Source organism: Notolepis coatsorum (assembly GCF_963971535.1).
Source record: "Notolepis coatsorum genome assembly, chromosome: 2".
Lineage (NCBI taxonomy): Eukaryota > Metazoa > Chordata > Actinopteri > Aulopiformes > Paralepididae > Notolepis > Notolepis coatsorum.
The window spans coordinates 47,748,755-47,776,487 of NC_140166.1; the positions used below are offsets into that span (position 1 = coordinate 47,748,755).

A 27,733-nucleotide genomic window follows, 5' to 3' on the forward strand; every position below is an offset into this window, starting at 1 on the left:
ATGCAGGGCCCCATCGATGGAGTCATCTGGGAGGCATGTTTGTGTCCAAGGCACTTATTCATATTGAAAATATCGAGTAACAAGAACAAAGAAAATATAGAAGGGTTCTCCATTTATGGATGTATCTAAAAATAACCTGCTTACATGCAGAGGATATTCAGCCGAGCAAAGCTTTTTTTTTTTTTGCACACCTCAGATGTAAAACTGCTTTCATGAAGCTTTCAGGCTGCTTTTGGAAATTTTTCAGATTTTCTTTATAATAATTATTGCTGCGAGAAGCGTGTTGCAGCTCGACCGTGCCGAGAGTTAAAAAATGCTGACGCTCGTTGTTTTTGCACGGTTACTCTTCTTCCTCCTCAGGTGAAGGTGAACATCCTGGGTGAGGTGGTGGAGAAGGGCAGCACCACTCTGGGAGTGGACATGGGGGAGTTCGGCCTGCACTCGGCCATATACTCCGCACGGCCAGACGTACGCTGCCTGCTGCACCTCCACACCCCCGCCACTGCCGCGGTGAGTCCATCCGGGGGCCATGCCAGGGGAGACGTTGGCATCATCAACCCCCGAAATCCTGGTTCCGTCTTGTCGGGAGAAAACAGCATTACCCTACACTGTAAAAAAGAAAACTGTAAAAAAAAACTGTAAATGTCTGGCAGCAACGGTTGCCAAATACTTACTGTCAAATTACAGTAAAGTCAAATACATTTACAGATTACAACCTTTATTTAATGGTTAATATTTTGATAAAAGGTAATTTACTGTATTTTTATGGCATTTACACTTAAAGTAGAAAAACAAAAGTAATCTGTAAAATAATACAGTGAATTTCCTGTGAATATTTTTTTTTTTTTTTTTACAGTGTAGCGCGGCTTTGCACTTAGTGATGTTTTATCTTTGGAAACACATTATTCTGTTAGTCTGTCATGTAATGTAAATGGCATGCCGACCAATCTACAGACTTTTCTATCCAAACTCAGATTAAAGTGGGTATTAGAGGGAGGTTTGCCCTGAGTGGGAGGTTTGAAGGGTCAAAGTGGGTATCAAACAGGAGGGAAGACTGTCAGGTTTTAAACTGTGGATACCAAACAGAGAAGGTTAAGACGACTTTAAACTGTTAAACAGTAATCCAGAACTATTTTATTGCACTGTAAAAAAAAAAACGTGATTTTGTATGTCTGCACTTCATGTGCTCATTTCATGTCTATTCTATTTGACTACTTATTGCACTACACTATTGCACTATTTTACCCTGTCTATTCTATCTTGCTCTTTTTATTATTGTCTATTTAAAACTGAATCAAACCATAAACAAGGTGGCCTGTTGGGATGTTAGATCCTAATGTGAAAAACTGTGAACTCATTTCATGCCTGTCTTTTTTCTGTTGTGAAGCACTTTGAGCTGCAGTTTCTGTATGAAAGGTGCTATACAAATAAAGTTTATTATTATTATTATTATTATTATTATTATTATTATTATTATTATTATTATTATTATTATTATTATTATTATTATTATTATTATTTTAGTCTAACCACACTACAGTACGGTAGAGCTGAGTCTAACTACACTACAGTACGGTAGAGCTGAGTCTAACTACACTACAGTACGGTAGAGCTGAGTCTAACTACACTACAGTACGGTAGAGCTGAGTCTAACCACACTACAGTACGGTAGAGCTGAGTCTAACCACGCTACAGTACGGTAGAGCTGAGTCTAACTACACTACAGTATGGTAGAGCTGAGTCTAACCACGCTACAGTACGGTAGAGCTGACCGCTGCGTGTCCGTCCAGGTGTCGGCCATGAAGAGCGGCCTGATGCCCCTGTCCCACGAGGCTCTGCTGGTGGGTGACGTGGCCTACTACGACTACAATGGAGCGATGGAGGAGGAAGAGGACAGGGTGGCTCTGCAGAAGAGCCTGGGACCCACCTGCAAGGTGAGGAGACAAGGGGTTAAGTTGGTATTCTCATTATGATTGCGTTGTTCTGTGGTTTTCTCACGTCGGCTGCTTGGGCCAGAAGAATGAATGGAGAAAACATTAGATGTGGCATTAGTATTCATCGATGCTTGCCATTTGTTCTTGTGTGTTCCAGAGTGTATCTTTAAGTCAGTGGTGTGTGTTCCAGAGTGTATCTTTAAGTGAGTGGTGTGTGTTCCAGAGTGTATCTTTAAGTCAGTGGTGTGTGTTCCAGAGTGTATCTTTAAGTCAGTGGTGTGTGTTCCAGAGTGTATCTTTAAGTCAGTGGTGTGTGTTCCAGAGTGTATCTTTAAGTAATGTGTGTTCCAGAGTGTATCTTTAAGTCAGTAATGTGTGTTCCAGAGTGTATCTTTAAGTCAGTGGTGTGTGTTCCAGAGTGTATCTTTAAGTCAGTGGTGTGTGTTCCAGAGTGTATCTTTAAGTCAGTGGTGTGTGTTCCAGAGTGTATCTTTAAGACAGTGGTGTGTGTTCCAGAGTGTATCTTTAAGTCAGTAATGTGTGTCCCTGAGTGTATCTTTAAGTAATGTGTGTTCCAGAGTGTATCTTTAAGTCAGGGGTGTGTGTTCCTGAGTGTATCTTTAAGTCAGGGGTGTGTGTTCCTGAGTGTATCTTTAAGTCAGTGGTGTGTGTTCCAGAGTGTATCTTTAAGTCAGTGATGTGTGTTCCAGAGTGTATCTTTAAGTGATGTGTGTTCCTGAGTGTATCTTTAAGTCAGTGGTGTGTGTTCCAGAGTGTATCTTTAAGTAATGTGTGTTCCAGAGTGTATCTTTAAGTCAGTGATGTGTGTTCCAGAGTGTATCTTTAAGTCAGGGGTGTGTGTTCCTGAGTGTATCTTTAAGTCAGTGATGTGTGTTCCAGAGTGTATCTTTAAGTCAGTGGTGTGTGTTCCAGAGTGTATCTTTAAGTCAGTGATGTGTGTTCCAGAGTGTATCTTTAAGTCAGTGGTGTGTGTTCCAGAGTGTATCTTTAAGTCAGTGATGTGTGTTCCAGAGTGTATCTTTAAGTCAGTAATGTGTGTTCCAGAGTGTATCTTTAAGTCAGTGATGTGTGTTCCAGAGTGTATCTTTAAGTCAGTGATGTGTGTTCCAGAATGTATCTTTAAGTCAGTGGTGTGTGTTCCAGAGTGTATCTTTAAGTCAGTGGTGTGTGTTCCAGAGTGTATCTTTAAGTCAGTGGTGTGTGTTCCAGAGTGTATCTTTAAGTCAGTGATGTGTGTTCCAGAGTGTATCTTTAAGTCAGTGGTGTGTGTTCCAGAGTGTATCTTTAAGTCAGTGGTGTGTGTTCCAGAGTGTATCTTTAAGTCAGTGATGTGTGTTCCAGAGTGTATCTTTAAGTCAGTGATGTGTGTTCCAGAGTGTATCTTTAAGTCAGTGATGTGTGTTCCAGAGTGTATCTTTAAGTCAGTGGTGTGTGTTCCAGAGTGTATCTTTAAGTGGTGTGTGTTCCAGAGTGTATCTTTAAGTCAGTGGTGTGTGTTCCAGAGTGTATCTTTAAGTCAGTGGTGTGTGTTCCAGAGTGTATCTTTAAGTGGTGTGTGTTCCAGAGTGTATCTTTAAGTCAATGGTGTGTGTTCCAGAGTGTATCTTTAAGTCAGCGGTGTGTGTTCCAGAGTGTATCTTTAAGTCAGTGGTGTGTGTTCCAGAGTGTATCTTTAAGTCAGTGGTGTGTGTTCCAGAGTGTATCTTTAAGTCAGTGGTGTGTGTTCCAGAGTGTATCTTTAAGTCAGTGGTGTGTGTTCCAGAGTGTATCTTTAAGTGATGTGTGTTCCAGAGTGTATCTTTAAGTAATGTGTGTTCCAGAGTGTATCTTTAAGTCAGTGATGTGTGTTCCAGAGTGTATTTTTAGGTCAGTGGTGTGTGTTCCAGAGTGTATCTTTAAGTCAGTGATGTGTGTTCCAGAATGTATCTTTAAGTCAGTGGTGTGTGTTCCAGAGTGTATCTTTAAGTCAGTGGTGTGTGTTCCAGAGTGTATCTTTAAGTCAGTGGTGTGTGTTCCAGAGTGTATCTTTAAGTCAGTGGTGTGTGTTCCAGAGTGTATCTTTAAGTGATGTGTGTTCCAGAGTGTATCTTTAAGTAATGTGTGTTCCTGAGTGTATCTTTAAGTCAGTGGTGTGTGTTCCAGAGTGTATCTTTAAGTCAGTGGTGTGTGTTCCAGAGTGTATCTTTAAGTCAGTGATGTGTGTTCCAGAGTGTATCTTTAAGTCAGGGGTGTGTGTTCCAGAGTGTATCTTTAAGTCAGTGATGTGTGTTCCAGAGTGTATCTTTAAGTCAGTGATGTGTGTTCCAGAGTGTATCTTTAAGTCAGTGATGTGTGTTCCAGAGTGTATCTTTAGGTCAGTGGTGTGTGTTCCAGAGTGTATCTTTAAGTCAGTGATGTGTGTTCCTGAGTGTATCTTTAAGTCAGGGGTGTGTGTTCCAGAGTGTATCTTTAAGTCAGGGGTGTGTGTTCCAGAGTGTATCTTTAAATCAGTGGTGTGTGTTCCAGAGTGTATCTTTAAGTCAGTGGTGTGTGTTCCTGAGTGTATCTTTAAGTCAGTGGTGTGTGTTCCAGAGTGTATCTTTAAGTCAGTGATGTGTGTTCCAGAGTGTATCTTTAAGTAAGTAATGTGTGTTCCAGAGTGTATCTTTAAGTCAGTGGTGTGTGTTCCAGAGTGTATCTTTAAGTCAGTGGTGTGTGTTCCAGAGTGTATCTTTAAGTAATGTGTGTTCCAGAGTGTATCTTTAAGTCAGTGATGTGTGTTCCAGAGTGTATCTTTAAGTAATGTGTGTTCCAGAGTGTATCTTTAAGTAATGTGTGTTCCAGAGTGTATCTTTAAGTCAGTGATGTGTGTTCCAGAGTGTATCTTTAAGTAAGTAATGTGTGTTCCAGTGTGTATCTTTAAGTCAGTGATGTGTGTTCCAGAGTGTATCTTTAAGTAATGTGTGTTCCAGAGTGTATCTTTAAGTCAGTGGTGTGTGTTCCAGAGTGTATCTTAAGTAATATGTGTTCCAGAGTGTATCTTTAAGTCAGTGATGTGTGTTCCAGAGTGTATCTTTAAGTAAGTAATGTGTGTTCCAGTGTGTATCTTTAAGTCAGTGATGTGTGTTCCAGAGTGTATCTTTAAGTAATGTGTGTTCCAGAGTGTATCTTTAAGTCAGTGGTGTGTGTTCCAGGGTGTATCTTAAGTAATGTGTGTTCCTGAGTGTATCTTTAAGTCAGTGGTGTGTGTTCCAGAGTGTATCTTTAAGTCAGTGGTGTGTGTTCCAGAGTGTATCTTTAAGTCAGTGATGTGTGTTCCAGAGTGTATCTTTAAGTAATGTGTGTTCCAGAGTGTATCTTTAAGTCAGTGATGTGTGTTCCAGAGTGTATCTTTAAGTCAGTGGTGTGTGTTCCAGAGTGTATATTTAAGTCAGGGGTGTGTGTTCCAGAGTGTATCTTTAAGTCAGTGGTGTGTGTTCCAGAGTGTATCTTTAAGTCAGTGATGTGTGTTCCTGAGTGTATCTTTAAGTCAGGGGTGTGTGTGTCTCAGGTATTGGTGCTGAGGAACCATGGCATCATGGCTCTGGGAGAGTCGGTGGAGGAGGCTTTCTATACTATCTACCACATCCAGGCTGCCTGCCAGATCCAGGTGAGACACACACACACACCACACACACACACACACGTCACACACTGATGTAGAGAGAAGAGAAACTGTATGTGTGTAAAGGAGTCGGAGAGAGCTACCTCCACCCACACAGATGAAGAATGAGAGAGAGAGAGCGTGCGAGAGAGAGAGAGAGAGAGAGAGAGAGAGAGAGAGAGAGGAGAGAGAGAGAGAGAGAGAGAGAGAGAGAGAGAGAGAGAGAGAGACACACACTTTAAAACGTACTATAGTAAGTAGGCAAGTGAGATGGCATCATTTGTACGTAGGCGCTAACCTTGCCTCTGCCCTCTTAATGTGATGTACCGTGCAGTTCTGCACTGCACCGTACTGTGTAGCCTATCATACGGTGTTGTACGAGTGCCAAATAAACACTGCAGCCTGCTGCAATCCCATGTCACGCTGCCAGGTGTCAGCGTTGTGCTGCTCCGGTGGGGAAAAGAACTTGATTATGCTGGACCGCACCACGCAGAGACCCAACCCAGCCGGTACCGTGGGCTGGGCCGGCTCCACCTTCGGCCCCCTGACCAAGAGCCGCCTGGGGGAGCACGAGTTCGAGGCCCTCATGAGGACCCTGGATAACTTGGTAGGTCACAGTTCAACCTAAAGGGAAGAAGAACGTAGACAATGTACAAAAGGGTAACTTTACTAATGAAGGTGTACATTGTTTTGGAAACTGATTATTCAGCGGTTTTCAGCGGGTGTCCAGGGAAAATTAGGAATCGTTTAATTTCACTACTATATTCGCCCCAAAGAGAGAATGTATTACGAATGACTATTCTGATCATAGGTTTCACTCTCCTCTGTTATCTCCCCAGCTACATATTGTGTATATTATAGACAGTAATGGTATTCTGGATTAAAACACATTTAACAACAATCTTATCTTCTCAGAAGGGGGCCCCTGAGACAAGGTCGTATAAGAAATATGAATCCCTGACCTGTTATGTGTCACTTTGGGGGTCCTTGACGTGAGAAACCAATGGACTGGATGACCAGATGACCTTGTGGAGTTCACACTCGCAGAGTACACACTAACCCTTTCACTGCGACACTACAGAAGGTTAACGCGTTCACTGCCACACAACCAAAGGGTTAACCCTTTCACTGCCACACGGCAAAGGGTTAACCCTTTCACAACCACACTACAGAAGTTTAACCCTTTCACTACCGCACTACAGAAGGTTAACCCTGTCACTGCCACACGACAAAGGGTTAACCTGTTCACTAGTGATAGGGTTAACCTTCTGTAGTGTGGTTGTGAAAGGGTTAACCCTTTGGTTGTGTGGCAGTGAACGGGTTAACCTTCTGTATTGTCGCCGTGAAAGGGTTAACCCTTTGTCGTGTGGTTGGTGAAAGGGTTAACCTTCTGTATTATCACAGTGAAAGGGTTAACCCTTTGGTAGTGTGGTTAGTGAAAGGGTTAACCTTCTGTGTTGTCACACTGAAAGGGTTAACCCTTTGTCGTGTGGCAGTGAACGGGTTAAACTTCTGTAGTGTGGCAGTGAACGGGTTAACCTTCTGTATTGTCGCTGTAACTGAGGGGTACAATTCCCTGACTGTATGGTTAGATATGATACTTACTACCACTACCTCTTGTACTTTAGACTCTGGCCACCCAGTACTAGGTATGAATATGTTGAACACTCCCACCTGATAAACGGATCCAACACAAATGTACCAAATCGAAAGTTTGAGTTTTAATACATAGCAAAAGGTATGTACAACGATCACTTAATTACATTTATGATTTGAAATAGTATGCACTTTTATGGCAAATGAGTATTCGTAGGTAGATCAATATCGAATGTCCAATCTCTGATTGCGCAGGAAGCAAATATACAACCTGGAATATTTAGGGAACAATAGCAATGATACTTGAATGATTATATAGCTGGATACACTAGGGGAAGGTTCCGACTGCTTGTAGGACAGCTGGAGGGGGGGGGTAGAGTCTGGCTGTATCCCGTCTGGCCGAGGGTATCCTGGGAGAGCCCACAGTCGTGCGACCCGGTGCCCAGCGATCCTCGATCCACAGATGAAAGCAGTTGGACTCTCTGTGGCCGGCGTCCTCCGGTCCACGATGGAGAGACGTGAGGCGACCTCGTCGTGTAGAGCGTCTTCTCACCTGTCGTCCTCTCCGGGGGGGGTATTTCCAACACACTGCAGTGTTGGCCTTTATCCATAGAATAATCAAAGTACTCAAAGCATAATCCAAGCCGTGGAAGGCTAGCCGTCGTCGGTAGAATAATCCAATATACAGGTCCACTCGCTCTTTGGCCTGGAGCTCCTCGGGTGCAGCTTCACGTGGGGTCAACCACCCTGGATAAGCGTCCAGCTGATGCCCGAAACGATGGGGGTGCTGATTACTATAGAACTCTTACCGCACGAGGCACTACATATGAATAGACTATTATTAGCTTAATAGAATACGTCCAACTCGACGATATAGTGCCAAATATGACTATTCAAATATTAATATACACGATGTCTCAATGCCGATACTGGGCCGAATTGGCCTTACTGCCCACACGTGGTTCGCGGGGAGGCTTTTGCGTCTGTCACTCTGTTGGAGGGTAAGGAACTGGACTAAAAGAAAGCTCTACTTTAATAGCGCAGTATATATACGCACTATGAACAAATAGTACCATTAGTGGTGCGGTAGACATATTCCTACGCGGAACTAGGACTTGTCCATACATGTTGAGCGGTACGATTGAACCTGGTCTGAGGGGTATGGCGACCTGGCACCAAGGTCTCGTCCAATGGTAGAATGGAGACTATTATGGGATGTTCAGTAGACTAGAAGGGATATTCAATGCATATTGTACAAGGAATATACAAGGGATATCAGGGGATATACAAATACAATTAAATATATATATATAAATAAATATATATATTCGGTTTAATCTGATCCTTCAGAACAGCCGCCCCCTAATTGGTCCCAACCCAATTAGTTAAGCAGAGACAGATTAACCGCACTGTCCACCACTCAAGGGTTCGCTGTAAGGGTCAGTCAACTCACAAAGTCATAGGGTCATGGTCATCATCGATTGTGTCTGGGAGTCGGGGCAGTTCTATGAGCCTCGCCACAGGACGGGTGTAAATGCGCCCCTGGACGAGTACTTCAGCTGCTCGGACCTTGCCATCGGCACCGGTGATCACTTTGCTTACGCGGCCAGCCGGCCACATAGCTCTGGGTAGTGACTGGTCAATAATCATGACGACTGTTCCTTCCGTCAAATTGTCTCTCTCTTTTACCCACTTCTGGCGGGTCTGTAGAGACGGTAGGTAGTGCAGTAGGAAACTGCTCCAAAACTTGTCGGCTAATACTTGGCTGTACCTCCACATTCGTCGGCCGTTCGCTTCTTCAGGCCGGTACATTGTCTGGGGTAACGCGGGATCTAGCCGCCCCATCAGGAGGGTGTTGGGGGTGACTGGGTCGACATCTGCTACATCACTGGAGACGTAACCGAGGGGCTTGGAGTTCAATACTCCCTCAATCTCCGTGAGGACTGTCATTAGGACTTCTTCCGCCACAGTCTGGGCCCCAAGTACTGCGTACAGGGCTGTCTTTATAGAACGTACTTCTCGTTCCCAAGTTCCACCGAAGTGGGGTGCGTTTGGGGGGTTGAATTGGAAGTCAATCTGGGCTGGAGCGAGGTGGGTCTTAAGTTCTGGGCCCATAGCTTGGAAGCTCTCCCTCAGCTCTCTTTCTCCGCCTTTGAAGTTTGTCCCGTGATCGGACAATAATGTAGACGGTTTTCCTTTCCGTGATGTGAATCTTCGGAAGGCCATAAGGAATGAGTCTGCGCTCATGGTCGGAAGGAGCTCGATATGTATCGCTCTGGTGGTCATGCATTTGAATACAATACCCCACCGCTTCTCGGTGCCTCTTCCTTTCTTTATGTGCAGCGGGCCAAAACAGTCCATGCCTGTTGAGTGGAATGGCTTGTCGCCGAGTCGGAGGCGACATGGAGGTAGGTCAGCCATCCGTGGTATGCTGGGCTGCGCGCGCCACTTTCGGCAGTCTAGACAGGTTCGCTGGAAGCGTCGCACCGCCTCTCTTCCTTGAAGTATCCAGTAACGACGTCTGATTTCCGCGAAGACTCTCTCTGCTCCTGCGTGGTGTACATCCTCGTCGTATTTCTTTATAATCAGCTCTGTGACCTTGTGTCGGCTGTTCAATACGATCGGGTACTTAATGTCATCCGGTAAATTGGGGGCTCTCCGCAGGCGACCACCCACTCTGATGAGGGTATGTGTGTCACTCTCGGGGGCCAGATGAATCAATCTGCTGTCTGATGGGACGGGCTTTCCTCCCTGTAGACAGTCTAGTTCATCGGGGAACGAGTCTCTCTGGGCTCGTTGCAGTAGAAGCAGTTCTGCTTCCTCGTAGTCGGCTGCTGACATATCAGCGGGGGACTTAATCTCTGGGTGGTGCCGCAGGAATGTCCGTTGCTGCGCACTCTCTATGGTAATGCAATCGTCTATGTTGGGGTCTGCGGAGACAACAGTGCTCAATCCACAGAACATGGGTTTCTTATTCTCAGCCTCCTACGTCACTTGCTTCCCTCGGGGTGGGCGTGGGCCAATCTCCTTCCGGGAGCTTGAGGAATGCTGGTCCGTCACTGTAGATGTTATGACGGGTTAAGTCATCTAGGGACATTCCCCGGGTGATGACATCAGCTGGGTTGTGTTTTGTATCAACATAGCGCCAGTTTGCTTCTCCGGTTAACTCTCCGGTTAACTCTTGAATCTCAGTGACTCTGACTCCCACGAAGACTTTGTATTTGCATGAATCCGATTTGATCCAGGCGAGTACTGTCGTGGAATCTGACCACAGGATTGTTCTATGCACCGGAATGGTGAGCTCACGTTGGATGAGCGTGGCTAGATGCGCTCCTGCGAGGGCTGCGCAGAGCTCTAGACGTGGGATAGACTGTGGCTTGCGTGGGGCTATTCTCGAGCGGGCGAGGATGAATGCTGTGTAGATCTCTCCCCCCTCTTCTTGGGCCCGCAAGTAGGCTACTGATCCGTAGGCGACCTCGGAGGCGTCACTGAAGACGTGTATATCCATTTTACATGTCTCTGGCCTCACCGTGGGTGGGAAGTAGCTTCGGCGTATATTAACGCCTGGGAGTGAGTGGAGTTCCATCTCCCACTCTCTCCAGGTGGATGCAAGGTGTGCGGGAATGGGGTCGTCCCAGCCCTGGTCCTTGTCCCACAATGCTCGTACAATCATCTTTGCCCTGGTGGTGTACGGTAGTATACATCCTAACGGGTCATATTGTCGGGCGAGTGTTCTGTACACACTCCGTCTGGTGGTCGGTATTGCCGTCGACCTTCCCTGCTCCGTGGTCAGGGGTTTGTGTCTATAGTGGAGCGAATCTGTTTTGAAGCGCCACACTAGTCCTAGTGTCATCTCTTGGGCTTCTCCTGGGATTGTGGCCATCCAGGTCTCGCTGCTCGCTGCCTTGTCCTCGGAGGAGAGGCTGCGCAGTACGTGCGGATCGCTGCTGGCCCACTGCCTGAGATCAAAGCCGCCTTTGATCAGAGAGGCGCGGAGTTTAAGTAGGAGAGCCTCGGCTTCTTCCTGGGTCGAAACGCTTTGTAGACAGTTATCTACGTAGAAGCTGTTCTTCACACTGTGTCGGACCTCTTCGTCCGCTGCTGGGTCCTCTGCGACATGTCTCTGTAGTGCAAATGTAGCACAGCATGGGCTGCATGTAGTTCCGAAAGGGAGGACTTCCCATTGGTAGATGGCTGGGTGCTCATCTCCTGGCCTCTCTCTCCATAGGAACCGCAACAGGGGCTTGTCCTCCTCTACTAATCTCACCTGCAGGAACATCCCTTTGATATCCCCGCTGATAGCCACCTTGTCCTGGCGGAAGCGGAGTAGTACGCCTAGTAGGGAGGGGCCGAGTGTAGGACCGGGCAATAGCTCTTTATTCAGATTTTGGGATCCGATCTGGTAGCTGCAGTTAAACACGATGCGGTCTTTGCCGTTGTGATGAACCTTGTGGTGGGGCACGTACCACGATTCAGTCGTCTGGTCGGCCTCTTTAATGTCAATCTTTGTGACGTGTCCCGCTGTGATGAGCTTCTCAATCTCAGCGCGGTATACACTTTCTTGGGCGGGGTCCTTGGCTAAGCGCCGCTCTGTGTTTAGTAGGTACCGCTCTGTGGCGTCTTTCTTTGCGTGAAAGGTAGGCATCCCTTCCCGCCGCAGGAGTGGCGTGGCGTATCTCAACACGCCGCTGACTGGGACTCTCTTTGTTCCCGTCTCGAGGAGGTTAATGGCGTAGATGTCGTCTTTAGAGCGAATGTCTTTCTTTTCGTTCTTAAAGGGCATTTGTTCTAAGGTCCATAGCCTCTCTACATGCTGCAGGAGTGCGGTGTCTCCCTCTGTGACTCGGGAGTGGAGACAGCTAGTGGCTGTGGTTCGGTTGAGAGATTTGGCGAGTGGGCCTTGGAGAGTCCATCCTAGGCGGGTCTCGACTGCTGCAGGACAGCCTCTGGGTCCGGTATGAACCCGGTCTATCGGGACAATGAGGTCTGCATGGTCGGAGCCTATCAACAGTGTCGGGGTAGCACCGTCTATGAGTGGGATCGGTAGCTTGCGTAGATGTACATATTTCTCCATCAGCTTGGCTACGGGGTATGTGTACCGCGACAGTCCTATTTCTTGGCTGGTGAAAGCGTCTGTAATCCTGTACCGTCGCTCGGGCTGGCCGCTTGCTGTGATAGAGAATGAGACATTCTCGCCCTTTATCGTTTTCAAATCTCTTCTTATTGTCCGAATTGTCATTTGGTTTTCGCTCCCCCGCAGCCCTAGCTGGGCCGCAGCGGACGCGAGCAGAAGGGTCTTCTCTGACCCGTCATCAAGGACGGCGTAAGTGTCCATGACTTTATTCTGGTAGCTCAATGTCACACGGACTACCTTTAAGAGCACTCTGGCTCCGCTGCTGCTGGCGGGGTCGATGTACATGACGCTTGCTTTGCTGCTTGATGGTGCGGGTGGAGGCCGCCGTCTGTTACTGTCGTGGAGTATGTCCAGATGGGCTCCATCGCACCGACTGCACTTTTTCTTTAAGCGGCATTCGGCTGCCATGTGTGATCGCGCACAGCGAAAACAGCGTCTGTTGGACTTTATCCATTGACTCGCTTCCTCCGCATTCATCTTGGGGAATGAGTCACATTGTGACAGCCAGTGTTCTTTCTCACAGTAAGGGCACACTATCTTCCACTTCTCCTTTCTTGAGGGGGTACTGTGGCTCCTACTGCTTGGCACTGACTCCGATTGGTGCATGACAGTCACCGATCTTCTTCCATCATTTAGTCTCCTGGTTCCTTCTCTGGAGCCAGGGGTGCTCCGTCCGAATGTATCTAGCCGTAAGCTGCTGACTTCTCTCGCCAGGAAGTCGGCTAGATCGAGGAGGTTCGGTTCGGGGCCATTAGGGTCTCGGTGGTCTCTCTGCCGCCTAAAGCGCTCCTGTCGGGCGGGCGGTAGCTTCTCCAAGATCCTCTCTACATTTGAGTTGGCGTATAGTTCATGCCTACCCTTTTCCCTCTGCGCTCCCAGCATCCCTACCAGGGACTGCACTCTGATGGACAGGTCGTCCAGTGCTCGATTGTCTGTTGCTGGGGGTAGGCGGTCGATGTGCCTGATCTCCTGGATCACGTAATCCCATATACGTCCATATCTCTGGTCCAACGCTACCAGCGCTGCGGTGTATGGGGTCGTGGAAGTGGCGTAGGCGAGCGCTATGTTGTGCGCGCGGGGTACCTTTAAATGCTTCAGTAGTATCGCGTATTTGTGGCGTTCATCAATGACATCCACCAACATTGTCTCCAGACACATGCGGAGCTCCGTATACTGGGCCCGGTTCTCCTGGGTGAAGTCTGGTACCATAGGTGTGCCAATGTATGACGCGGATTGTTGATACATCGGCGAGCGTTGGGGGAGAGGCCTCCTAGGCGAGTCTCCTCCTGCTCCTTGGCGTGGGCTGGTACCGGCTGTGTACCATGGCCCGCTGGTCCAGGTGCTGTTCCTCGGTGCGGGTCGTGCGTCGTGCTCACCCGTGAATAGCGTCGGGGGTCTGTAGCGCAGCTCCGCGGGGGTATAGCCTGGGCTGTACTGGACCTCCTGGTCCGGTAGAGTACTGTGCTGTCGTCTGGCGTGGTTCTCCTCCTCTTCCTCTTCGTCTTCCGTTAGGTCATCCAGGGCTTGTAGTCTCTGATTTAGCCTCTCCGCAGTGTATGCTGCTCCTTCCCGGTGGCTGGGTCTCGCTTGGACCGGTTGGGGAAGGGGGTCTGCGGGGGGTATAAACCTCGTCTGTTGGTCAAGTTCAGGGTCGCTTACTCGGCTAGGGGATGCCGCCCTGGAGTGATGTCTAGACGAGTTCCTGGAGCCTCTGGTGGAGGGAGGGGGTGTTGTCCTTCTGATCAGCTGTTCTATTAGTTGCGCTTGTGCTCTGTCGCGCTCGGCTTCGCGCTTGGTGAGATCCGATTCTCTCTGGGCACCGGTGGCGGCGCGCTGGGCGTCGGCCCGGTCTCTTGCCATATTCTCTTCCATCTGAATGCGTCTTATTTCCAGGCGTATGTGCTCTTCTTCGCTCCGTTGCTGTATCTGCAATCGATCGCGTTCACCCTGGAGTCTATCGCGTTCAGTAGAGGCTTTCAGGCTGACGAGGAATGCCTGCTGTAGTGTCCTCTCTGCCTCGCTGGGAGAAGACGGTTGTATAGGGGAGCCGTCCCTTGGGGTACTCCGTGCGGAGTCTTGGAGCTCTATCTCCACGGTGCTCTCCTCATCTTCTTCCGTGCCGAGTTCTCTCTCGGTAGTGTTGTCTTCCTCCCGGGACTCGTCGGGGACTACTTCTTCGGTATTGGCGGGGTGTAAAGTCATGTCTGGTTCCCCCTGGTCCCCACCGTGAGCTGGGTCAGTTACGTTAGAACCCATAGGGGCCTCTATGGTCGGGGTAGCCTGGTCGTTAGGGTTAGACATAATTTTACTTTCTAGTTTTACCGCGTTTACTGTTGGTAGAAGACTAGGTTGTTGACTGACAGTGTAAGCCTTTAGGTACTGAGGGAGCTGTCGTTTGCGCCGCGGGCGTTGTTGGTTAGGAGGATCGTTTCGTGGAGTGTTCATCATAGGCCATTTTAATATTAATAACACTATATTAATATTACACTGATTACCCTCCGGCTCGAAGGACCAATTGTAACTGAGGGGTACAATTCCCTGACTGTATGGTTAGATATGATACTTACTACCACTACCTCTTGTACTTTAGACTCTGGCCACCCAGTACTAGGTATGAATATGTTGAACACTCCCACCTGATAAACGGATCCAACACAAATGTACCAAATCGAAAGTTTGAGTTTTAATACATAGCAAAAGGTATGTACAACGATCACTTAATTACATTTATGATTTGAAATAGTATGCACTTTTATGGCAAATGAGTATTCGTAGGTAGATCAATATCGAATGTCCAATCTCTGATTGCGCAGGAAGCAAATATACAACCTGGAATATTTAGGGAACAATAGCAATGATACTTGAATGATTATATAGCTGGATACACTAGGGGAAGGTTCCGACTGCTTGTAGGACAGCTGGAGGGGGGGGGTAGAGTCTGGCTGTATCCCGTCTGGCCGAGGGTATCCTGGGAGAGCCCACAGTCGTGCGACCCGGTGCCCAGCGATCCTCGATCCACAGATGAAAGCAGTTGGACTCTCTGTGGCCGGCGTCCTCCGGTCCACGATGGAGAGACGTGAGGCGACCTCGTCGTGTAGAGCGTCTTCTCACCTGTCGTCCTCTCCGGGGGGGGTATTTCCAACACACCGCAGTGTTGGCCTTTATCCATAGAATAATCAAAGTACTCAAAGCATAATCCAAGCCGTGGAAGGCTAGCCGTCGTCGGTAGAATAATCCAATATACAGGTCCACTCGCTCTTTGGCCTGGAGCTCCTCGGGTGCAGCTTCACGTGGGGTCAACCACCCTGGATAAGCGTCCAGCTGATGCCCGAAACGATGGGGGTGCTGATTACTATAGAACTCTTACCGCACGAGGCACTACATATGAATAGACTATTATTAGCTTAATAGAATACGTCCAACTCGACGATATAGTGCCAAATATGACTATTCAAATATTAATATACACGATGTCTCAATGCCGATACTGGGCCGAATTGGCCTTACTGCCCACACGTGGTTCGCGGGGAGGCTTTTGCGTCTATCACTCTGTTGGAGGGTAAGGAACTGGACTAAAAGAAAGCTCTACTTTAATAGCGCAGTATATATACGCACTATGAACAAATAGTACCATTAGTGGTGCGGTAGACATATTCCTACGCGGAACTAGGACTTGTCCATACATGTTGAGCGGTACGATTGAACCTGGTCTGAGGGGTATGGCGACCTGGCACCAAGGTCTCGTCCAATGGTAGAATGGAGACTATTATGGGATGTTCAGTAGACTAGAAGGGATATTCAATGCATATTGTACAAGGAATATACAAGGGATATCAGGGGATATACAAATACAATTAAATATATATATATAAATAAATATATATATTCGGTTTAATCTGATCCTTCAGAACAGTCGCCGTGAAAGGGTTAACCCTTTGTCGTGTGGTTAGTGAAAGGGTTAACCTTCTGTGTTGTCACACTGAAAGGGTTAACATTTTGTCGTGTGGTTAGTGAAAGGGTTAACCTTCTGTGTTGTCACACTGAAAGGGTTAACCCTTTGTCGTGTGGTTAGTGAAAGGGTTAACCTTCTGTGTTGTCACACTGAAAGGGTTAACCCTTTGTCGTGTGGTTAGTGAAAGGGTTAAAGAGAGAGCCCCACGCCTCCTGCGCTTGCCTAGTAAGTAACCCCCCACCCCCCCCCCCCCTTCTTCTCTTTCATAACCACCAGGGCTACCGCACCGGCTACGCCTACCGCTTCCCCGTGCTGCTGGAGCGCTCGCGGACGCGGAGGGAGGTGGAGGTGCCCGCCACCGTCACAGCCTTCCACCAGCTGGAGGAGGACGGGGGCGGCCACGTGGCCCTGCGACAGCACCCCTTCGCCCAGCGGCAGCAGCAGGAGAGGACCCGCTGGCTCAACACCCCCAACACCTACCAGAAGGTGCACCAGGACCAGGCCAGCCCCGGGCACCAGCAGCAGCGCATCACCGTGAGGATCCTACTCCAGGGGGGGCATTGGGCACTACACAGATCGCTCACATGGAACAACGATAAACATTTAGGCCGTCGATAGGACTCAAATAAGAATATAATGATATTAAAAAATAAGAATAAAATAGAATAAAGAATAAAAATACGGTCCGGGATATACATTCTGGTATGTGTATATACGTTCTAAAATCTTAAATGTAAACTATCCAGCCAAAGATATACAGAAATGTACAGTAAAATGTACAGTAAATAATAAGTGTAAAAATGCAAAGTGTCCAGGAAGATTGTGAGAAGTGTAAACATTTTAAAGTGAGGAGGCGGAGGAGGGGGGGCACTGGGAGAGGGAGAGATAGGGATGGAGCCAGGGATGACGTGGGGAGCCAGAATGGGATAAAATCAGGGTAGAACAGGAGGAGGGCGAGGGAAGGATGTAGCCATGAAGCTGTCTGAGGTTTGGGGCAGAGGAGGAGTGCTGGTTCTTGGAGGGGGGGGGGGGTAGCAGGCAGGCAGAATAATACAGCAATTGAACATCAGTTTCCTGGTCTTTCGAATATTGCTCTACCGCTGTATGTTTATAGTAAATGTATAAAATAAGATAAGATAAGATATTCCTTTATTGATCCCCTTGAGGAAATTCAGGACTGTGTATTGATGTATGAATTTGCTATGCATTGGAGAATTTAATTAAATTCTTTCATAATTCCCTGTAGGCCACTTGGTTCAGTTATAATCCAAGGTCAGTGCTTTCCTTCCTAATGATGGGTGATTATTGGTACAGCCTTTTTTGTGTCTGAAAATGGGACGTGGTAATGCTGCTGGGGCCGCTGTGTTTGTGTCCTAGTACCTCAGGGTAAAACACAGCAATGCTTCAGCAATGGAGTCCTTTTCATACAAAACAATACCAGTGACCCTCCGCTTACATCAGTGGGAGGAGACTAGCTCCATCTCCCTTTCTCTCCTCCTCTGTACCTCCCACCCTCCTCTCTCTCTCTCTCTCTCTCTCTCTCTCTCTCTCTCTCTCTCTCTCTCTCTCTCTCTCTCTCTCTCTCTCTCTCTCTCTCTCTCTCTCTCTCTCTCTCTCTTTCTCTCATGCCCTCTGCATTGCAGGGGAAAGCCCAGTGATTGTGTGATCACTGCAGTGCAGAGTATGCCCTCTAGTGGCAGAAAACCTCTGCTCTGGTCGGCATATTGTGTTGCCAGTTGGTTGGCCATATATATAATACCCATGCTGAAGTTTGACATCATTTGCATAGTGTTATTACCCATATTTGTGTGAAAATGGCCACACTGTAGTAGATTACATTTATTCAGACTTTCTGAAAAATATGAAGTTATTTTCTTTCTTTATATCAAATAAAATCAAATAAAATGTATTTGTATAGCTCGAAATCACAATGAATTGCCCCATGGGCTTTATAGATCAAGAAGAAACATCATAATAGATCCACAACAAGAAACGACCATAAAATCCACAAAACGCCCCCAGACTTTCCCCAATGAAGATAATAATAATAATAATAATAATAATAATAATAATAATAATAATAATAATAATAATAATAATAATAATAATAATAATAATAATAATAATAATAATAATAACTGTATTTGTATAGCACTTTTCATACAGAGGTTGCAGTTCAAAGTGCTTCACAACAGTAAAAAATACAGGCATAAGCGGGCATAAAAAGATAGACAGGTAGCAAGGTATGGCAAATCACCAATTTTTCACATTAGGATCTAGCATCCCAACAATAGGCTCTCCGCTTACAGTTTTCAGTAACACAAATAGTAAAAATAGTTTAAAATGATTCAGTTTAAAAATAGTCAAAAAATTATAAAATAGAACAGACATAAAAAATACAGGCATGAGCGAGCATAGCAAGGTATGGCAAATCACAGTGTTTCACATTGGGATCTAGCATCCTAATAGGCTCTCTATTCAGTAATACAAATAATCACAGTGTTTCACATTTGGATCTAGCAAATAATAAAAATAGTTTAAAATGATTCAGTTTAAAAATAGTCATCAGTAAGAAGTAAAAAGTGCAATAACCGACACATGAATTTGATAGGCAGTGTATAAGAGTAGGCAGGGTAAGAATAGTGCAGGTAAATACAAGTTGTGTCAGGATATCCCTGATGTTTCCTCTTGCCACTAGGTGGTAACAGATATCTATCAGTGAAATGCCTGAGCAAAGAGATAGGTTTTAAGCTGTCTTTTAAAGATGTCTAGCGAGTTGGCTTCCCTGATGTTTTGGGGTAGTTTGTTCCATAGTTTTGGGGCATAGTTGATAAAGGCTGCATTACCGATCCTCTTTTGACTGCTTCTGGGAGCCTCTAGTAGTCCAGCAGCTGATGATCGCAGTGTTCTTGCTGGTGTGTAATTTATTAGAGTGTTGGCGATGTAGCTAGGTCCCTGTCCATTTAGAGCTTTGTATGTAAGGAGAAGGACCTTAAAGTCAATTCTAAATGTTACAGGAAGCCAGTGTAAAGCAGCTAAGACTGGACTAATGTGCTCTCTCCTTTTGGTTCTAGTTAGCAGTCGGGCTGCAGAGTTTTAGATTAGCTGAAGCCTCTCTGTGGTTTTCTTAGGGAGACCTGTGAAAAGTGCATTACAGTAGTCTAACCGGCTAGATATGAATGCATGAATTAGCTTCTCAGCATCGTTCTGATTAATAAATGGTCGTACTTAAGATAAGGAACAACTCCCTAAAACCTACAGTAGCAATAGGAAAATAAAACAGGGGGAGAAACCTCAGGTGGGCTGTTCAAAGGGGAACCCCCCCCATCAGGGTGTCGGTGATATAGGTGTTGCTATGGATGATAGATGGATGGAGAATAGAACAAGCAAATAATTGGTATGTATATATACACATACATACATACATAGTAGCAATAGTATCTAAAGTATTAAGAACATTTAAAAATGTTAATAATAGTATAACTAATAACAAAAGAGCATAGGAATACAAGCGCTGGTATGAAAAATAAGATGATGGCTCAAGGTCACTCACCAGGGGGCATTTATTTATTCTCTCACCCTCTTTTTTTTGTATACATTTAACTGTTGCTTGTTTCGTTTAGTGGTTGAAGTCTGAGGAGGTGACACAGGCTGGTAGCACGTCCATCAAGATTGAGAGCCCAAACCAGTTTGTTCCTCTTTTCACCAACCCAAAGGAAGTGCTAGAGACACGAAACAAGGTAAACTAACCCCTCCCCCCACCACTATAACCCCTCCCCCCACCACTAAAACCTGTCCCCTGCCATTATAACCCCTCCCCCCACCACTATAACCCCTCCCCCCACCACTATAACCCGTCCCCCCACCACTATAACCCCTCCCCTACCACTATAACCCCTCCCCCCACACTATAACCCCTCCCCCCACCACTATAACCCATCCCCCCACCACTATAACCCACCCACCCCCCCACCACTATAACGAGAATGTCCAACTTTTACTACTTTTAAACTCAAGGTAATTTTTTTTTTCTAGAACACCAAGCATGTGACCATATATAGGACCTTTATGGTCTTGGTCCTTTTAGCTTTGTAGCCATGTATTTGTAAATTACTGTTCTTTTGTTTTAACATGTTTTTATATTGCTCTGTTTTTGTTTTATGTTTGGGGACTGAGGATGATCCCTTGCTAAATCCTGTGTATTTACAATGCATTATATGTATTGTCCATTACATGCTGTCCCTTCCAAATAAACGAATAAATGAAAATTAAATTAAAAATCTAAAAATATCACATTGGGACCTGTAACCCTCATAGGAGTTTTCCCGCACTGTGTGTTTTCAGATCCGGCAGCAGAATCGTCAGGATGCGAAGACAGCAGGACCTCAGTCCCAAGTCCTGGCCAGCGTCATCACAGACGACAGTTCACCAGTAATATTACATCTCTGTGTTTTCTTTCCTGTTCTCGTGTCCTATTCCTCCCAATTCCAAGGAAATCCCTCACCGTATACCAAGGAAAACAACCAAATGTCTTGATCTCTTTTTCCCCCACTTGTACTTTAGTCCCCCGTCAGTCCACCCGAGGCCCCCCCGGAACCGGAACCCCCCAACCCCTTTAATGAGCTGACGGACCAGGAGCTGGATGAGTATCGCAAGGAGGTCCAGAGGAAGCAGGACATCGGAACAAATGGTACAACTAACCCACCTCCCTCACCTGCCGCCAGAACACGCAATACCCCTCACTTTTAATGTTATCTGGTGAGTGTGTTTTGACCTGCTGGGAGGACCAGATGGATGGGGTTTGCTACCAGTACATAGAATAACACAATGTGTGAAATATTAGGGGCGGTTAGGTGGCCGAGCGGAGATTGCGTTCGTCACCAACCCCGGAGCTGTGAGCTGGATTCGCCTGTTCGAATCCAGCTCACAGCTCCGGGGTTGTCACCAGCTTGGCTGGCCGTCTGCACTAATACAATTGGCTGTATTAGAGGGTGGGAGAAGCTGGCGGGGTGGGTCCGGGTCGTTGTAAACAGCGACTCCTACAGTTCGGTCGGGGCGCCTGCTAAGCGCGGATAGGACTCGAGGGGGATAGTGTGATCCTCCCACACGCTACGCCCTCTCGATGAGAATCCGCGCTGCCAGGTGAAAAGAAGCGGTGATTGGCTGGACGTGTGTCGGAGGAAGCACGTGGTAGCCTCCACTCTCCCAGATGATCTGACTGTGAGGGGTAAGTGCGCAGCGACCAGGAAGGGACTGGGAATTGGCATACGACTAACATTGGGATGGGAGAAAATCGGAGGAAAATGGAGGGGGAAAAAGACCAAAAAAAAAAAAAAACAATGTGTGAAATATTTGATGGCCAATTTAGTAGGCTATACCTCCTACACTATCTGAATCACCCTGATGCAGTAAACCCCACCTAGCTGGTATTCCAAGTACTGTAGGTTGAAACAAACGCTAAGAACTGTTTTCAAATACTATTTGACCCAGATGTGTTGTTGTGGTGTCAGTGTGTCTTGTCTTCTACCTTTTCATCACCTGTTTAACGCTTTAACTTACTCTTCGCCCACTTGTCTGTCGCACAAAGTCTCGGCTCACTTCTCACTTTGCCTCACAACTCTTAGCTAAATGGCCTCCTTTCAACCCACACTATCCCTCACCACTCCTTCCTCGTGGTCCGTCTGTGTGTTTTGTGTGTGTGTGAGAGTAGGGGAGGAGGTGGCAGATGATGAGGAGCCTCCCCCAGCTACCTCCCCCACAAATGGCCCTCCCCCCAGCAGCCCCCCACCCTCAGGTGAGGCTCGGCAGTGCTCTGACAATCAGCCGTTCTTGCTTTGCGTTCTGGCGATCTTTACCTATAGGTCCTGCTTTGAGTCTTACATGGAAACATGTGACTCTGTACTGCCTGCACCCATGCCACGCTTCAACTGCTCATTGGCAAACCTGTTACTCTGCCCCGGCATATAAATGGGGCCTTTCTTTAGTTTAAAAACAACCTCAACTTTGGAGGGGGAAATTGTTCATTTGCTCATTAGTACCTAGGGGTATGACGATACACTCAGGACACGATTTGATTCGATACACGATACTGGGTCCACGATTTGATATTATCACGATATTTTGAACAAAACTTCAATAATGACAATTTATGACAGAAAAAAATATTTTATTTCATTTTAAAGGCATAACATATATGCAAAACAATGCCATTTACCTATATTTCCATTTGTTGTGAAATTGTAAACAACATGTCGTGTTATAAACAAGATGTATAATTAAAAAAAAAAAACGGATGAGCTGATATCACAATCCATTTGTTCATCTCGACGATGCATATTGTCCACATTTTCACATCATGCTACAGTATACTGTGGTATGATATATTGTCATACCGCTGCTACCACATGTTAACAAGCCAACATGATTTTCCTGGATTACCCTGCAGTCATTTCAAAAGGTGGAGTAACATGGGTTGTCAAATTTTGATGGTATTTGTGTTTGTTGTTGTAGTAGTAGTCGTAGTAGTAGTAGTTGTTGTTGTTGTTGTTGTTGTTGTTGTTGTTGTTGTTGTTGTTGTTGTTGTTGTTGTTGTTTGATGTACACTTGCCACATTTCAGCCCTTTGTAGTGAAATCCATCTGTCTCCACACCCACTGTATGTCCCTCTCTCCCTCTCCCTCTGTGTCTGTCCTTTTCTATGTTCCTCTACACTGATTCATAGGGCACTCCTCTGGTGCTAAGGTCTTGTCCCACTAGTAAGTACCGAGCAAGACAACGCATCTCTCATTGAGCAAGGCACGTTTGGCACAACTGCAATCATGACATGTCTGGCGTGTAGCGATGCAGCTCACCCCGCCGAACACGTTTCACACGACTGATTGAGTTTGTTGTGTTTTTATTTGCCGTCCTCTCGATAATTCCCGCTCTCCAGAAGAGGCGAAGACGGACTCCCCGGCCCCGGTAGAGAACGGAGGGGAGGAGGAGAAGCAGACGACGGAGGAGCTGGAGAAAGGGATGAAGGCTCTTTCTACCGGCGACACGTCCACCCCACCCTCCACCACCCCTGCCGCCCTCCTGCCTGTCAAACTCCAAGGCGGCACCCCGGAGGGCTCACCCTGCAAGTCCCCCTCCAAGAAGAAAAAGAAGTTCAAGGCGCCCTCGTTCCTGAAAAAGAGCAAGAAGCAAAAAGAGAAAGCGGAGACCTGAGGGATGCGTACAGACAAATTATTCTAACACGCAACTTCACTTCTTAACCACACTGGTGCAGGCAACTCTCAAGTCCTGTATGATTCACACTCACATCTTAATTTTCACCTGCCTCTGTGCTATCAAATCGTTTTCGCTGATATTCACTGTATGGCGTTTTGAGTTTCTCTTGTTTTACAAACGGGATACGTAGTCTGATCCTGTGTGTTTGCAACTCGGAAATAGTTTCACACCAATCTTCTGTTATCCGTGACTTTGCAAAATGGAATGAACAATATTCCTCGTGAATTATGCACCCTACATTAATTTATAGGTGTAATGCACTTGACACATGTATATAAACATACCAGTATGTTCTATTTATTTGTTATCATAGGCATCCCCTGGTTCATGCTTTGGTTCAATCATCAAATCAATGTTGCAGGTATGTGAGCAAAGGTGCAGTACATGTAGAAAAATACTAATATTATATTGTGCTCTACTGATTGAAAGCTAGTTTTGTGTAAACCTGTCAGCCTATTCAAGATATTTCAGCAGGGACAAAGAAAAGATGAGGGGGAAATAAAATGGCTCCCAACAAAATACAGGCCGCTATGAATGCCACTAATATTGAACAGTGATATAAGCAAAAATAATCTGTTGCTTGTTGATGCAATTTGAAGTCCAACAATGGAAGGCACTAAACATTCCACTTTTCTCATTTTCTTTTAAATGTATGTGTACAAAATACCTCTCGACAGCTGTAATTATAATTTTTGATCCGTATAGCTGTTATCAAAATGCCAATGTGTGATATTTGTTGGTTTTTTATTTATTTCCTATTAGAATGTAAAAGTGAGTGTTGCAAGGTTATCATGTACCAGTCATTAAAGATAAAGTTGATTTCAAACCAGTTTTGGTCTCTATTTGAATGAATCTGGTCTGTGTATCTCCCCTTTGGGATTATCTCATGTTGTCCCCACCGCGTGTAGCTTATTGCCAGCGGAAGAGTGCAAGAATGCTTCCGCATTCGTCACCGCACGCCAGTACGGTAATGCGTCTTTCCTTTCGCCCCGCTCAGACAAATGCATGTAGTACATTGCAACACAACGCAGCATTTCCGCGTACATTGCAACGAATCACTTGGAGTTTGAAAGTGATATCAGAAGAAACTACTCAACCTCGGCTGTCTTTAACTAGCAGGACGCTAGTGGGCTAGTCGCTAAAATATATATCGTTTTATATATAATTGTACCAACACAGATATTAGGCAATGTAGTAATTTCCTGAGCTTATTGTTCTGATATAAATCAGAACCTAATATCTAATCTGCTCTACGTTGTGTTTCCAACCTTTAAAGCCCTGGAAAGTACTTTAAACAAAGACTGGGAGGTCTTTGTTTGACGACCAGCGGCGCAGCAGGAGAAATGGAGAGGAGAAGTTGGTTACCAGCATCTGGTTTAATTAAAAGTTAAGAGTGTATACAAATTATAATTAAAGAAAAGATTCAAGGTACCGGAGCCATATGCCGCTCGTCCTTCTAAGAAATCAGATTAAAGAATGATAGTTGATAAGTTGTTGATGATCTTTGTTGTCTGGCTGACAAACAAAGAGAAAAGTCTGTTCTCTCTCCTCTGTGATGTTCTTTGTTCTGCTGATTCTCCTCTGCTTCCGCCGTCGTCCTCGCTGTGTGAAGAGATGGGTGTGGTCTCCTCGGTGGTTTGGTTTCAGAGAGTGTCCTTTTTCCACCATCACAACATCCCCCTTATATCCAAAAGCCTAGAGTCTCTGTGTGATGACATCAGCAGCTGTGTTCCTCCAATCACAGGCCTGCTAAGTTTAAATGTGAAATTGGGGGTTGTCCTTAATAGGTCAACCCCCCTCTACTTTGTTTAAGCCCAGAGAATAGTTTCACTGTATATTTAACCTAATACTTTGGTTGGTGAACCCCAAGATATATATATATTCGAATTGAGATTGATTACATAAACAGAGATATCATAATTGAACAGTTTATCTTGATGCTAAATGAGACTCATAAACATTGCATATTTCATATCATTCGACTCAGGATGGTTACCACAATATAACAGGCATTTGTAGTTATTTCACATTGAGGGTAAACCTCCTAACTCAGTAAGACACCTTTAAGTTATTTTCCAATGTAGATTCAGAACGTGGCCTAATTTCAAACTCTGTGTTTCCCCGTCATAAACCTGGCGTACATTATATCATTAGATTCAAGATTAAGTCCACAATAAAACAGGATTTCCTATAGTTATCCAAGTATACCAATAGTCATTTAAACATGTACTTTGTTACAGAGAATGGAGAAGCTTGCTCCTCCTCCGAACAGCTGCAGGACCTGGGGCCCAAGGTGTCGGTTTCCTGTTCCTATAATCAGTCACAGAACCCGTTTAACAACCTTTATCTATTGTTTTGCAGCTGCCAGGGGACTGTATGCAGACGACCTCCTGTGGTGCTTCCCCGGTCTCTGTTACAACACACACACTCTAATCTTGTCTCTCAGGCCACATATTTGAACACCAGTTTCAGACCTTTTCTAGTAGAAATAAAAGATTCCAATGAGGTTTAGGATTTATGTATCAAAACTACTACAGCAGTACACACATTGTCCTGCAATACATGTACAGTGAATGCACAGCTACATTCGCCATATATTTCTATCGCTGCTGCGGTCTACAGTGAAATGCAATATTATTATTATTATTATTATTGTAAAGATTATCATTACAATCGCAGCCTGGAGAGGCAATGTTACAAGTGTACGAGGGTTGTGTGCAAAGAGCACAGCCTCTCAATTTGCACAACGTGTAGCTGTGCATTCACTGTACATGTATTGCAGGACAATGTGTGTACTGCCTAATATCTGTGTTGGTACAATTATATATAAAACGATATATATTTGAGCGACTAGCCCACTAGCGTGAAGGGGCTCCTTTCCTCAGAGCAGCCCGCTTGTATCACCACGCTCGGCGCTGCTGCGATGGTGCAGGAGGTTGCCTCGCTAGTGGGCTAGTCGCTCAAATATATATATCGTTTTATATATAATTGTACCAACACACAGATATTAGGCAGTACACACATTGTCCTGCAATACATGTACAGTGAATGCACAGCTACATTCGCCATATATTTCTATCGCTGCTGCGGTCTACAGTGAAATGCAATATTATTATTATTGTAAAGATCATTACAATTATTATTTTGTGCACGTTGTGCAAATTGAGAGGCTGTGCTCTTTGCACACAACCCTCGTACACTTGTAACATTGCCTCTCCAGGCTGCGATTGTAATGATAATCTTTACAATAATAATAATAATATTGCATTTCACTGTAGACCGCAGCAGCGATATAAATATATGGCGAATGTAGCTGTGCATTCACTGTACATGTATTGCAGGACAATGTGTGTACTGCCTAATATCTGTGTTGGTACAATTATATATAAAACAATATATATTTTAGTGACTAGCCCACTAGCGTCCTGCTAGTTAAAGACAGCCGAGGTTGAGTAGTTTCTTCTGATATCACTTTCAAACTCCAAGTGATACGTTGCAATGTACGCGGAAATGCTGCGTTGTGTTGCAATGTACTACATGCATTTGTCTGAGCGGGAAAGGCGCATTACCGTACTGGCGTGCGGTGACGAATGCGGAAGCATTCTTGCACTCTTCCGCTGGCAATAAGCTACACGCGTCCCCACCCTCATTGTTGACCTTCCCACTTTATGATGCCGTGGTGGTAATGTAGTGTCAAGGTTTCTAGTAGGAGCAACAGTTGTGATTGGAGGATCAAGAAAAGAGGGCAGGGTTTGAGACAGGTCAATTGCCCACTTCTACCCTATTTAAATGTTTCTTTTGAACTAAATCCCTATAATAAAAATAAGTCTATGAATTGAATTTGCAAAAGGGCAGAAGTGTGCAATTCATGGGGCTAAATCCAGCCTAATACGGACCATAACACCTGTGATACTACAATGATATTATGGACTCAAGTCTCAAGACTGGACTACTGCAACGCCCTCTACTCTGGTGTCGCAGACAAATACATAAACCGCCTCCAACTTGTCCAAAACGCAGCCGCCAGGCTCGTGACAGGCACCAAGATGAGGGACCACATCTCCCCAGTCCTTGTATCCCTACACTACACTGGCTCCCGGTAAAACAGTGAATACATTTTAAAATCCTCATGTTCACATACAAAGCCATAAACGGTCTCGCCCCAGCCTACATAAAATAACTCCTGGTCCAATCAACCAGCTCCAG

At 45.7% G+C, this 27,733-nt stretch overlaps 1 protein-coding gene across 1 annotated transcript; it reads left to right on the forward strand.

Moving 5' to 3' along the window:
- On the forward strand, nucleotides 1–24,353 carry add2 (adducin 2 (beta); the record flags this gene model as incomplete). Its single annotated transcript, XM_084308135.1, has 11 exons — nucleotides 1–33; nucleotides 361–510; nucleotides 1,791–1,934; nucleotides 5,485–5,583; nucleotides 6,008–6,184; nucleotides 16,536–16,793; nucleotides 19,883–19,999; nucleotides 20,604–20,690; nucleotides 20,823–20,949; nucleotides 21,970–22,053; nucleotides 23,190–24,353. 11 exons carry the CDS (start codon nucleotides 1–3, stop codon nucleotides 23,462–23,464), a joined length of 1,551 nt encoding a protein of 516 aa, XP_084164261.1. The 3' UTR covers nucleotides 23,465–24,353.
- Between the last annotated feature and the right edge of the window lie 3,380 nt (nucleotides 24,354–27,733).